The sequence below is a fragment of the Pongo pygmaeus genome, chromosome 10 (genome assembly GCF_028885625.2).
Source record: "Pongo pygmaeus isolate AG05252 chromosome 10, NHGRI_mPonPyg2-v2.0_pri, whole genome shotgun sequence".
NCBI lineage: Eukaryota > Metazoa > Chordata > Mammalia > Primates > Hominidae > Pongo > Pongo pygmaeus.
Window position 1 is genome coordinate 66,683,269 of NC_072383.2, and position 14,126 is coordinate 66,697,394.

General features: G+C 43.3%; 1 protein-coding gene and 1 pseudogene across 3 annotated transcripts in view; one reads left to right on the forward strand and one right to left on the reverse strand.

The window, feature by feature from the left end:
• Positions 1-904: 904 nt before the first annotated feature.
• MDM2 (MDM2 proto-oncogene) overlaps positions 905-14,126 on the forward strand; it is a 39,361-nt gene continuing 26,139 nt past the window's right edge. Inside the window, exons 1-5 of one of the 3 annotated variants that reach the window (XM_054443547.2) lie at positions 4,625-4,915; positions 5,433-5,503; positions 5,628-5,712; positions 9,941-10,015; positions 13,168-13,301. In XM_054443547.2, the coding sequence (XP_054299522.1) occupies positions 5,632-5,712; positions 9,941-10,015; positions 13,168-13,301 (290 nt within the window). In that variant the 5' untranslated portion in view covers positions 4,625-4,915; positions 5,433-5,503; positions 5,628-5,631. Of the gene's footprint in view, positions 4,916-5,432; positions 5,504-5,627; positions 5,713-9,940; positions 10,016-13,167; positions 13,302-14,126 lie in introns of those variants that run through there. The other 2 variants (XM_054443545.2, XM_063646494.1) reach the window with 2 other exon arrangements.
• On the reverse strand, positions 1,431-1,909 carry LOC134737595 (SUZ domain-containing protein 1-like; annotated as a pseudogene).

Genomic DNA, 14,126 nt, shown 5'->3' on the forward strand with positions numbered 1-14,126 from the left:
AGTCTCATAAATATTGTGAAACTCAGCATTCTAAACACGGTTTCTGAGCTAAATCTTGTTTAGTTTTCACCATGCTTTAAAGATTAGTTGTGGCCAGGCACAGTGGCTCACGCCTGTAATCCCAGCACTTTGGGAGCTTGAGATGGGTGGATCACCTGAGGCCAGGAGTTTGAGACCAGACTGGCCAACATGGTGAAATCCCGTCTCTACTAAAAATACAAAAATTAGCCAGATATGGTGGCGCAAGGTCGTAATCCCAGCTACTCGGGAGGCTGAGGCAGGAGAATCACTTGAACCCAGGAGGTGGAGGCTGCAGTGAGCTGAGATCGTGCCACTGTACTCCAACCTGGGTGACTGAGTGAGACTCCATCTCAAAAAAAAAAAAGAAAGACAAAAGATTACTTATGACTAATAAATACAAGTACAAAGTGGCCCTTGGGTCAAGATAAGTCTATTGTAGACTTTTTTTTTTCCTTGAGACATGGTCTCACTCTGTCACATAGGCTGGAGTGTAGTGGCAGGATCACACCACAACCTATCTGGGCTCAAGCCATCCTCCCAGCTCTGGCTCCCAAGTAGCTAGGACTATAGGTGAGTGCTACCACGGCTGGCTAATTTTTTTTGCAATTTGTAGAGACAGGGTTTCGCCATGTTGCTCAGGCTGGTCTCAAACTCTTGGCCTCAATAGATCCTCCAGCCTTGGCCTCCCACAGTGCTGGGATTACAGGTGTGAGCCTTGTTTGCAGAGTTTATGTCCCAAAGAATATAAAGACACTCAAAGTATCTCAACCTCTTGGAACACCTCTTGGGCATCAAGAACAACACTACTAAAAATAAGCAGTTTGCCTCTAGAGAAACTTCAAGTACGCACAACATAAGGGCAAAGTGACACAAGATAACTGTGGAATGCAAGCAAACAGCAGCAGCTGGTCTGTATTTTTTTAAATGGCAAAGTCACAAACAATAGCAACTGCTTTTAGAGTGAGCAGATAGTTTGCTTTCTTTTTTTTCAAATGGAACTCACTTTTTAAGTGATGACATGCACTTGGGGGTAGGTAGGTGTGAGTCCATTTGTGTTTTGAAATCCCAAATTAATGAGCATGATAAACTGCTATTGCTGGCCCTGTCTGACTCTCTACTCTGAGTAATTGGTGGGTTCCCCCCAACCTTCTCCTAACCCCCACCCTTTCCCTTTCCATTGACTTGGGACAGTCCTTGTCAAAGTGCCAATCACAGTGGGGAGGAGGAGAAGGGGGGAGGTCACAGTGCATGGGGTTCAAGGTCACAGTGGGCGGAGCAACGGGGATCACCAGGGAAGTAAGTCAGATTCCCACTGCTCAAGTCCAGCTGTCTGCCACGGCAGCGCAACCCTTGGCGGACGACCCAGGACGCGCTGACGCGGCAGTCGCGCCATCTCTTCTTGACTGCATTTATCTGAGCTGTTTGAAGCCGTGTGACACATCAGGACCCAGAGGCTGTCTGATCACATTATTGGGCTGCCTGCTGTCTTCGGGTTAGGAGATCCTGGTTGGCCTGAAGGGAAGAAGATCAGAGGAAGACCTATCGAGGATGGGTTTCTCCTGCTTCTCCTCGGGGCCGGTGCTGCCCAGGATCCACTTCCTGGCCTCGGTGTACTCGGCCTCCCACTGTGCCAGGGACTTGACTGGAAGGGCGGGCCTGCTAGCGGACTTGGGGCTGCTGACCACACCGTTGCTGGTGGGCCTTTTGAGGATGCCGACCTGTGGAGGGGCTCTTGGGGGAAAACTATCGTCCTGAATCACAATGGGCACTTTGGGAGATTTGGATTTCCTGCTCTCTTTCTGTGTGATCTTCAGTTTTTTTTCCAGACGTCTATTTCCCCACTGTCTGCTGCCTCCACTCAGCTCTCAGCGACCTCCTCATATTCCATCTTACTCGCCACTTTCCAGATCGCTTGCTTTCTTATTTCCACATTTTCTCTGACTTTTGCAGTATTCAATATTATTACTTGATTCTGATTTTTCAGACATCACTATATGGTCCTTGGCTTTTTGGTCGTTCCTCTCATTCCTTTGCTGTTTCAAGCTCTGTTCCCAGCCTAAGCTTTTTACCACTGAATTCTGTTCTGTGACACATTACTTAAAACTAACCCAACTTTTCATTCCCTCCAGACTTTTTTTGGTAAGCAGTATCATCATGCTTTAGGTGGACACTGAGTCATACTGCTGTGGTAGTGCTGGTACACGTAGTTTTGAATACCAGGTTCTTGAGTGAATCCTTTTTGCTTCTCTCTTTCTCTCCCCCACCCCTGCTTCTCCCTTCTGCCTTCATTTCTGATCCTTCTTTTCTGGTTCCATTAGAAAAGGACTAATCTTATCAGTTCTGCCTTTTTTTCCTGCTCTAATAATTTTGTCAAGAGAATTTTTTCAAAGCACAAGGCTAATGAGAAGGCGGAAAGTCGGTCCAGAAGGCAGCTAGCCCGACTATTCTGAGTCTGAATCTACTCTTGGTGGTCCTGTTAAAATACAGTTTGAAGCAAATCACCTGTTTTTATGCTCCTAATGTCTACTCTGTCAAAAGCCCAAATTTCCTTGCTTGGCATTTAAGGAGACTCCAAGTTCTTAAAACTTCTTCTTGACTTTCATGCAAGTCAAACAGATTTATTTATTGTATCTCAAACAGTCCTCTTATATTTTCCTTTCTGTATTTTTTGATAGTTTTCTTGTGCCTGGAATATTCTCTGCTTTTATTTAAGTCTCACCATCTTTCAAGACACAAAATATGTGTGATCTCTGAGGCCTTTCTGAACTGCCCCTAGCATTTACTAAGCAATTAATTCTGTCTCTGAACTTTTATAGCACAAACCCATTCGTTCACTTGATATTTAACAAATATCAACCTCTATCACTTATCTCTTTTTTTTTTTTTCTTCTGAGATGGAGTCTTGCTCTGTCACCCAGGCTGGACTGCAGTGGCTCGATCTCTGCTCACTGCAACCTCCGCCTCCCGGGATCAAGCGATTCTTCTGCCTCAGCCTCCCAAGTGGCTAGGATTACAGGCGCCTGCCACGGCGCCCGGCTAATTTTTGTATTTTTAGTAGAGACAAGGGTTCACCATCTTGGCCAGGCTGGTCTCGAACTCCTAACCTCGTGATCCGCCCACCTCAGCCTCCCAAAGTGCTGGGATTACAAGCGTGAGCCACCGTGCGCAGCCTATCACTTATCTTTTCATGCTTACATTTTCTCACTGCTTGAGATTTTCTTTCATCCAGGGTCAAGCACTGAGTCTATTAGAAACCCCACTGTATTTGATCTGATGAAGATGAGATAATCTTTTTAAAAGCCACATATTAAATCTCTTAAGTTAATAATATTGGCGATCAACTTAAATCAACTGAGTGACCACTATGTTTAAGGAAGTTTCCTTTCTGGTAGGCTGGGAAGCGGGAGAAGGGAAAGATATAACTTTATTAAAAAAAAGCTGCAGAAGGGAAGGATATAACTTTATTAAAAAAAGGTCCTTGTTCACAAGGAGCTAATCACTTACTGGCCAGAGAAGAAAGGTGTTCCTTCTTTGCAATGGCTGTGTTTTTGGGTTTAGCTAACTCAATTCTTTATGTCCTCAATTTATGAGACCGCATCAAAAACGTTTTTGCCACATCTCTGTGGGCAAGTAGGTGAGTCAGAATGAGTGCATAATATATAAATATATATTTTAATGATAATGAATGTGTAGATTAACAAACCCAAACTTTTTTTTTTTTTTTTGAGAGTCTTGCCCTGTCGCCCAGGCTGGAGTGCAGTGGCATGATCTCGGCTCACTGCAGCCTCCGCCTCCCGGGTTCACGGGATTGTCCTGCCTCAGCCTCCGGAGTAGAGTAGCTGGGATTACAGGTGACCGCCACCACGCCCGGCTAATTTTTGTAGTTTTTAGTAGAGACGGCGTTTCCCATGTTGGCCAGGTTGGTCTTGAACTCCTGACCTCAAGTGATCCACCCGCCTCGGCCTACCCAAAGTGATGGGATTACAAGCGTGAGCCACCGCGCCCAGCCAAACCCAAACATTCTTAAAAGCGCGGAGTAACCGCTCCCCTCCCCACCAACGGTAACCAGCGTTTTTCTTCTCCAACCAGAGCAGCTGTATGCACCGGTGTATAAGCCTGCCTTAAGTGCTATTTTTAATCTTTTTTAAAAACAGGCCTTAAAATAACTCATTTGTGTACAACTCCAGCGGCTGGTGGAGTGGGCTTAATATATTAAACAGCTGTTAATTTTGGTTTCTTTTTGGTAACAGCGACACGGAGATCCATATTTGTCGCGGTTTCCACCGCGAGCGAGAAGTGTAAACACAAGAAATACAAACATAGCGCAACGGCTAAAGGAGTGTGACAGCGCCAAACCTGGCTGGCTCCGCGCCGGGCCGAGCCCCACCCGCTCAGCTCGCGGCCAAGACCCCCACCCCGCCTCAGAGCCCGCCGCGCCCGCGGGGCGACACCCCCCACTCAATCATCCGGGAGGTGGTGCGGCCGAGCCCCGGACTCAATTGGCGGAAGCGGGGCCGGTTGTGTGCGCGCGCACAAATGCCCGGATGCGACGCGACGACCCGCGCGCTCCCCTCGGGCGGTAGGGGGCGAGCACCGAGGCACCGCGGCGAGCTTGGCTGCTTGTGGGGCCTGTGTGGCCCTGTGTGTCACGATGGAGCAAGAAGCCGAGCCCGAGGGGCGGCCCTGACCCCTCTGACCGAGATCCTGCTGCTTTCGCAGCCAGGAGCACCGTCCCTCCCCGGATTAGTGCGTACGAGCGCCCAGTGCCCTGGCCCTGAGTGGAATGGTCCCCGAGGCCCAGGGCGTCGTGCTTCCGCGCGCCCCGTGAAGGAAACTGGGGAGTCTCGAGGGACCCCCAACTCCAAGCGCGAAAACCCCGGATGGTGAGGAGCAGGTACCGGCCTGGCAGCGAGCAGTCACTTTTGGGTCTGGGCTCTGACGGTGTCCCCTCCATCGCTGGTTCCCAGCCTCTGCCCGCTCGCAGCCTTTGTGCGGTTCGTGGCTGGGGGCTCGGGGCGCGGGGTACGGGGCACGTGGCTTTGCGGAGGTTTTGTTGGACTGGGGCTAGGCAGTCGCCGCCAGGGAGGAGGGCGGGATTTCGGACGGCTCGCGCGGCGGTGGGGGTGGGGGTAGTTCGGAGGTCTTCGCGGGAGTCCAGGGTAAAGGTCACGTGGGCTGGGGGCTGCGGGGCCGCTTCGGCGCGGGGGGTCTGGATGATCGCAGGTGCCTGTCGGGTCACTAGTGTGAACGCTGCGCGTAGTCTGGGCGGGATTGGGCCGGTTCAGTGGGCAGGTTGACTCAGCTTTTCCTCTTGAGCTGGTCAAGTTCAGACACGTTCCGAAACTGCAGTAAAAGGAGTTAAGTCCTGACTTGTCTCCAGCTGGGGCTATTTAAACCATGCATTTTCCCAGCTGTGTTCAGTGGCGATTGGAGGGTAGACCTGTGGGCACGGACGCACACCACTTTTTCTCTACTGATCCAGGTAAGCACCGACTTGCTTGTAGCTTTAGTTTTAACTGTGCTTTATGATCTTTATATATGATGTATTTTCCACAGATGTTTCATGATTTCCAGTTTTCATCGTGTCTTTTTTTTCCTTCTTGTAGGCAAATGTGCAATACCAACATGTCTGTACCTACTGATGGTGCTGTAACCACCTCACAGATTCCAGCTTCGGAACAAGAGACCCTGGTTAGTATTTTTGTCTCGTGTAACTTTTAAGAATAATTTATTTTAGGAAGTGATAAACTAAATTTTATATACCTCAATTGTAGCATGGCTCTGTAAATGAAATTGTATGTGCATAGCTTAAAGTGTGCTACCTCTGGCGTAACTGCGTGGAGTTAAAAACTGTTAAGAACTGGTCAGTATTTTCTTAGCCATTTGCCACATTTGCTTTAAAAATTAGTTCCATTACATTGTTAAGCGTGGTTGAAGTTATGTTTGTTACGTGACTGATTTTTTTTTCCTTTTTGACCTCCCAGTATTTAATTTTTAAAAATGGTTTCTAAAAGTCACAAAAATTATTCATGCTTGTTTTAAAGATTTTTGTCATTAGAGAAATTTTAAAGTAAAACCTGAAAATTCCAGTCTTTTTGCTCCATGTTTCCTTTTAGATTTTTTGTGTGCATACCCACATATATTTACATTTGAATTTAAATCTATGTTATTGTCCTGTTTGTTGTACTAACAAGATGAAACTATAGTTGTTCTGTGACTTGCATCCTTGTCAATAAATAAAGTCTACGGAATTCTTTTTAATGGCTGCATAGTATTCCACAGCATGAGTATACCATTTTAAAAATTATTTATGCCTTTACTGATAGCTTTTTAAAAATTGCCTCCTGTTTTTGAGTATTACAGATAGTGCTGCTTTGTACATGCATCCCGTGTGACTATTTCTGTAAGAAAGATTTTATAGAATTATAGGCTGGGCGAGGTGGCTCACCCCTGTAATCCCATCACTTTGGGAGGCCAAGGCAGGCCGATCACCTGAGATGAGGAGTTCGAGACTAGCCTGGCCAACATGGTGAAACCCTGTCTCTACTAAAAATACAAAAATTACTTGGGCATGGTGGCGCACGCCTATAATCCCAGCTGCTGAGGAGGCTGAGGCAGGAGAATCACTTGAACCCAGGAGGCAGAGGTTGCAGTGAGCCAAGATTGTGCCATTTCACTCCAGCCTGGGCGATAAGAGCGAAACTCCGTCTAAAAAAAAAAAAAAGAGAAAGATTTTATAAAATTAGAACTCCTGAGTTCTCAATTTTACTCATATTTGATTGCTACTGGTAACTTGCTCACCAAAAGGCTCTAACAGTTTCACTCCTGCCAATACTGAATATGACCAATCTTTAATTATTATTATTATTATTATTTTTTTTTGAGGCGGAGTCTTGCTCTGTCTCCCAGGCTGGAGTGCAGTGGCGCAATCGCGGCTCACTGCAAGCTGTCTCCCCTGGGTTCACGCCATTCCCCTGCCACAGCCTCCCGAGTAGCTGGGACTACAGGCACCCGCCACCACGCCTGGCTAATTTTTTGTATTTTTAGTAGAGACAGGGTTTCACCATGTTAGCCAGGATGGTCTCGATCCCCTGACCTCGTGATCCGCCCGCCTCGGCGTCCCAAAATGCTAGGATTACAGGCGTGAGTCACTGTACCCGGCCTCTTTTATTATTATTACTATTTTTTTGATAAAAGGTACTGTGCCATTGTTTAAATTCATTTTTCTCTAGTTTCTTGGTGAGGCTGGGCACCTTTCCTTTTCTGTTTTTTTTTTTTGAGACAGAGTTTCACTCTTGTTGCCCAGGCTGGAGTGCAATGGCGAGATCTCAGCTCACTGCAACCTCTGCCTCCCGGATTCAAGCGATTTTCCTGCCTCAGCTTCTGGAGTAGCTGGGATTACAGGCACGCGCCACCACGCTCAGCTAATTTTGTATTTTTAGTAGAGATGGGGTTTTTACATGTTGGTCAGGCTGGTCTCGAACTCCCAACTTCAGGTGATCCGCCTGCCTGGGCCTCCCAAAGTGCTGGGATTACAGGCGTGAATCACTGCACCAGGCCTCTGTTTTGTTAAGTCATTTATTTCTTCTGGGATTTGCCTGGTCTTATCTGTCCATTTTCCTTTTAGTTTTTTAAAATTTTTCTTAGTAATTGGAGTAGCTCTATGTGTTTCAAGTATATTTAACTTTTGTTGTTTACTAATGTAGCATTTAATTTTATGTTGTCTTTTCCCCATTAAGAACAATTCTATGAAGTAAAATTTGTTGGCTTTTGAATTTCATATCATGCTTTGGAAGAACTCTCCTGTCCCAAGATCTTGCAAATATATTCCTATATTTTCTTCTAGATTTAAATTTTTCAAATATTTAGATCTTCACCTGTAATTTATCTTCTTGTTCTTCAATGTAAGATTACAAATGCTATTATCTTTTATAGCCGTTTTCTCATTAATACATGTCTTTTAAGTCACTAATATACTGATGACTTTCCGTTACAGATTTTTTTTTTTTTTTTTTTTTGAGACTGAGTCTTGGTCTGTTGCCCAGGCTGGAGTGCAGTGGCGTGATCTCGGCTCACTGCAACCTCCGCCTCCTGGGTTCAAGCAGTTCTGCCGCAGCCTCCCGAGTAGCTGGGATTACAGACACCCACCTCCACACCCGGATAATTTTTGTGTTTTTAGTAGAGATGGGGTTTCACCATGTTGTCCAGGCTGGTCTTGAACTTCTGACCTCGTGATCTGCCTGTCTTGGCCTCCCAAAGTGCTGGGATTAAAGGCGTGAGCCACTGCGCCCAGGCCACACCTGGGTAATTTTTGTATATTTAATAGAGACGGAGTTTCGCTGTGTTGGCCAGGCTGGTCTCAAACTCCTGACCTCAGGTGATCTGCCTGCCTTGGCCTCCCAAAGTGCTGGGATTACAGACCTGAGCCACTGCACCTGGCTTCCATTACAGATTTTTACTTCGAATTATTTTATCTAATTTGAAGCTAATATAGCATACAATACACATTCAGGAGAAAAAAGGTTATTTTTAAATCTTTTTTGAGAGAGTTCATTCTTTAGCCTGAAAGTAAAGTGCGTATGTAAGCACAGTTAAAAAAAAAAGTGATCAGAAAAATTAATAATTCAATTCTATATGTATTTTAAATTTTTCAGTTGTTAAATAATATTTGTTTTATTGATTAGCTGGAAATAGGCAATTTTTAAAAATCTGTTTTTAAGGCATCCCCAATGGGGGTGCTGTCAGATTTTGAAGTTAGACGCAGGACCGGGGCATATCGAAGAGAGGTGCAGAGGTACCAGTTTGTGTGGTAGTGGCAAGCTGTAAAGATACTTGAGTTTTGCAGATTTTGATAAACCAAAAGGAAGGGAGAAAGTGTATAAGTATATTACATTCCCCTCCCCCATGGCAATTATTTTCTCAATACCATTTGTAAAACCTCTAGATAAGGGGCAGGCAAATGTTAGCCTGTCAGTCAACTTTGGCCTGTTACCTGTTTTTGTTTTAGTTTTTAAATTTTTTTGTAGAGGTGGAGTCTCTCAGTGTGGCCCAGGCTGGTCTTGAACACCTAGCCTCAAGCAAAGCTCTAGCACTGTCTCCCAAAGTGCTGGGGTTATAGGCATGAGCCACCTCGCCCAGCCAGTTTCCTTTCTTTCTGTAAAGAAAATTTTACTGGAATGCAACCATGCCCGTTGGTTTACATAGTAGCTATGCTTTTTACTTAGATAGAACCATTTGTATGAAAAGCTTAAAATACTTACAGTCTGGCTCTTTACAGAAAAAAATTGACCCCTAATCTAGTTGGCAGGCTCCTTGAATACAGGTCATATGTCTTATTTATAATTTTTTTTGCAGTACCTACCACTGTCCAGTGCATAGTAGAAGCTCGATAAATGTTTGTCAAGTAGATATTTGAAATGTAGACTAAGTAAGAGGCAGCATGATATAGTAGGAAGAAAATGCTGAGTTGTAATTGAGGGACCTGGGTTGTTATCTCTGATCTGTTCTTAATTACCCTTGTCAGCTTGGGTTAGTTAGGTTCTCTAGCCTTCAGGAACCTAATCTTTAGAAAGAGAAGATTGATAACAGGACCCACTCTAAAGATTTATTCATTTCTCTTTGATTCTCTAAGTTAGCTTGCAATAAGCTCATTGGATCTCAGTAATTTATGGTTGGTTGTAAGGCAGTAAGCAGGTAATATAAATAGCTGAAGGAAAAAGTAATCTTTGCTGTTTTGGATTGGATACTGTCTGTGATCACAACTGATACTTGATGATTCCATGATACTTGCATAATAATTAGATCCTCACCAGCATTTTTTCCAAATCCCCTTTATTGAACTTGATGGATATGTTTGCTGCAGGGCCTATAGTTCTGGGATAATTTTGGAAGTATAATAGCAGTTCTTTTCTCTTTATAGGTTAGACCAAAGCCATTGCTTTTGAAGTTATTAAAGTCTGTTGGTGCACAAAAAGACACTTATACTATGAAAGAGGTAAGCTGAATCAAGAGATAAGTAGTATCTTACTAGTTACATATAGCCATACTTAAAAGTTTTCAAGACCATGGGGAAAAATTGGCCATATAGAAGGATTTTTCATTAAGCAGCAACATTTAGTTTTGTGGTCATTTGGACTATATTTTAAAGCTGAAAATTCTAATTATACTCGAGTTTCATTTCTCAGCTAGGAACTCAGATAAATGGAAGCCCTGTAGGGGTGCTTGACCATTTTATGCTGTGAACCCTTTGGTAGACTCCTCAGAATCATGTTTTTAAATGTATGAAATAAAATGTATAGAATTACAAAGGAAACATACTAAAATACGGTTACCAAAATAGTAAACTAGTTTGTGATATGTGTGCTTTTGTTATTAACACAATAAATACTAAGATTCAGAAGCAGGTATAATAAATATAGTGTTTTTTTGTTTTTTGAGACAGAGTCTCGCTCTGTCACCCAAGCTGGACTGCAGTGGCACGATCTCGGCTCACTGCAACCTCCGCCTCCTAGATTCAAGCCCTTCTGCCTCACCCTCCCAAGTAGCTGGGATTATAGGCGCCTGCCACCACGCCTGGCTCATTTTTTGTCTTTTTAGTAGAGATGGGGTTTCTCCATGTTGGCCAGGCTGGTCTTGAACTCCTAGTCTCAGGTGATCCACTTGCCTTGGCCTCCCAAAATGCTGGGATTATAGGCATAAGCCACCATACCTGGCCAATAAATATAATTTTGATATAGTGAGGAATATAAGTCATATTTTGAAATGTTTGCCATAAGCACAGTATGATAGGAAAACACCTCTGATTTTTGTTGGTCATGAAATCACAGGTATTAATACTGTTGTGATTTGTTGCCTACATTTATAATCGAAGGAAAAGCTAAATTCTAGTTAGAAGTTTGTGAAAATAAAGATAGAATTTTTTTTCCCCATCCAAATTAATGGACCCCTTGAATTCTATCCAAGGACTTCTTGGGCATCCCTGGATCCCAGGTTAAGAACTTCTGCACTAGAGATACATGAGTACAGTATACTGATCTTTCTGGGATAGAGGTGAGCTGATTCATGACCATATATTCTATTTAATGGATCCAGCATTTTAGTGCATTCCCCACCTTTAAATTTGTGCACAGAAGCATGATTTTCAGTGAGAGATTGAGCCACCTTAAGCAAAATTTCAGTGTGATTGAAATATGCCTGTTCTCTGTCTCTCCCATTTAGTTTCTGGGACTCAGATTACTTAAAACATTTACGTTTCTTTCTTACGACAGTATAGTGGGGCAGGAAGAGCTTCCATTTTTCTTTTTCCTCTCCAGCTATACTTTTAGAAACTTCCTTAAAGGATGTTTGGTAGAATAAATCTAAGTTCTCTTCCTTTTTCCTTTCCCACTGCTGGACAGCAGTCTGTCCAATCCACAGTCACATAAGAATATTCCTTTAAGGCCGATGCCTGCTTAGCCAGTTAAATCCAAAGACAGTGTTTGTAGGAAAGGGACAGGTTAAATGGTATTTTTAGGGCTAATTTAGGATTGACCTTATTATCATTGTATAATCAGTTAAGGAAACAAAAAAGCGTGGATTTAGCAGTAGATAGAAATGAGAAAATTGGCCAAGGCCATCATAAAGACTTAGAATGCTTATGCGAAACTATGTAACAGTAGTGTATGTATTGTCTGATGTAGTTCTCAGTTATAGGATCTTTGTTCTGGGACACACAGGAAGGTAGTGAAAGCTAGTATGGGTAGTAAAAAGAGCATTGGATTAAGAGTCAGAAGAGCTGGGGCCAGTTTCTTCTGTTTTTTTTTTTTGTGACAGTTTCTCACTCTCTTGCCCAGGCTAGAGTGCAGTGACATGATCACTGCTCACTGCAGCCTGGACCTTGTGGGCTCAGGTGATCCTCCCACCTCAGCGTCTGCAGTAGCTAGGACCACAGACTTGTACCACCACGCCTGGCTAATTTTTGTATTTTTTTGTAGAGATGGAGTTTCACTATGTTGCCCAGGCTGGTCTGGAACTCCTGGGCTCAAGGGATCTGTTACCTCAGCCTCCTAAAGTGCTAGATTTACAGGTGTGAGACACTGTGCCCAACGCAGTTTCTTCATTTCTAATACAGTGATAATAATCCTATGAAATATCAGAATGAGATAATACTTACAAAAGTACATTGTAAACTGTAAAATGCCGTATGTATTTAGGTAGTTGTTAATAGGTTTATATCTGGATATCTTAAAAATGTATTGCCAACTTCTTGTCTTAATGCAGCACAGGGAATATAATTTAACTTTTATTAATGGTTCAAAGTCATTATTTTGATTATTTATCATAATATAGAGTAAATTGATACCTTAGAGGGTTTATTTCATTCTCAGAATTCTCTCAAACTGTTTTGTAGCTGTCATTGATTGATTGTTTTTCTGTCTTCCTCCTCTGGTGACCTCAGAGGCTATTGGGGTTTATAGTGTTCATGACTATTTACTAAGTGGCTCCAGACCACTGCCATATTTTAGTTGATTTTTGTTTCTGCAACTTTTTGTGGCTATCAGTTTTTTATTTTGCTGCCTTTTTCCCTTCCTAATATGTTAGTATCTAGGTATCTGGGCGGAGTTAAAGTCTACAAGGAAAGAAAAACCTCACATTTTAAGGTTTACTTAAATAAATAGAGAAGCAGTTATTTCTGCTTCCATCAAATTAAATGGAAAAGGCTTAAAAGTAGCTTTTTTTTTTTTTTGAGATGAAGTCTCACTCTTGCTTAGGCTGGAGTGCAGTGGCGCAATCTCGGCTCACTGCAGCCTCCACCTCCTGGGTTCAAGCAATTCTCCTGCCTCAGCCTTCCTAATAGCTGGGATTACAGGTGTCTGCCACCATGCCCGGCTAATTTTTGTATTTTTAGTAGAGATGGGACCAGGATGGTCTTTATCTCCTGACCTCGTGATCCATCCGCTTTGGCCTCCCGAAGTGCTGGGATTACAGGTGTGAGCCACTGCGCCCAGCCGAAAGTAGCTTCTAAGTACAAAATGGTTGTTGTTCTACATAGTTGTGGATATGGTTCCTGGTTGTTTACCCCTGTTCAGGTAAATAGGATATTATTAAATGTATTTAAAACTAACATTTAGTTTTCTTTAATGCTCAGAAATCATATTTCTATTTCAGGTTCTTTTTTATCTTGGCCAGTATATTATGACTAAACGATTATATGATGAGAAGCAACAACATATTGTATATTGTTCAAATGATCTTCTAGGAGATTTGTTTGGCGTGCCAAGCTTCTCTGTGAAAGAGCACAGGTAATTCTTCAGTTTAGTCCATTGTAAAAAGCCATTTGGGCTAACATTTCAGTTCACCTCTACCCTCATTCACTTTTGTCAGAGAAAAGCTGTTAAAACATATTAAAGACATGCTGAAACTTAATTTTTTAGCTCTGTGGCATATTATTTGAGAACCTGAGCTCTGGCATCTTAGAAACCAGTGTTTGAAACCTAGCCCAGTCATTTACTAGTTTTGTGACTAGGTAAATTAACCTTTTTAAACCAGTTTCCCCATTTATAAAATAGGGATAATTAAATACTTCATGTGGAGGTTAAAGCTCTTGAAGAGAGACGTTGTATAAAAAAAGCATAGTTTTTGGCATGTACAAAGCATTCAAGTATTAGCTGTACCTATTATATTATAACTTTTCATTCCAGTCACTTCCAGAAACAGTATACCACCAAGTGGTAAAGGCTTAAATTTGAGCCTTAGTTATTTTGGAGATCATTTTCATTGTCACCTATCATTATGGCACTTAACCAGCAGAATTTAACCCAGGTAATATTTCTAGAAATAGGACTGGTGTGGTGGCTCACACCTGTAATCCCAGCACTTTGAGAGGCCGAGGCAGGTGGATCACCTGAGGTTGGGAGTTGGAGACCAGCCTGACCAACATGGAGAAACCCCGTCTCTACTAAAAATACAAAATTAGCTGGGTGTGGTGGCGCATGCCTGTAATTCCAGCTACTCGGGAGGCTGAGGCAGGAGAATCACTTGAACCAGGTAGGTGGAGATTGTGGTTGCAGTGAGCCAAGATGGCGCCATTGCACACCAGCCTGGGCAATGAGCAAAACTGCATCTGA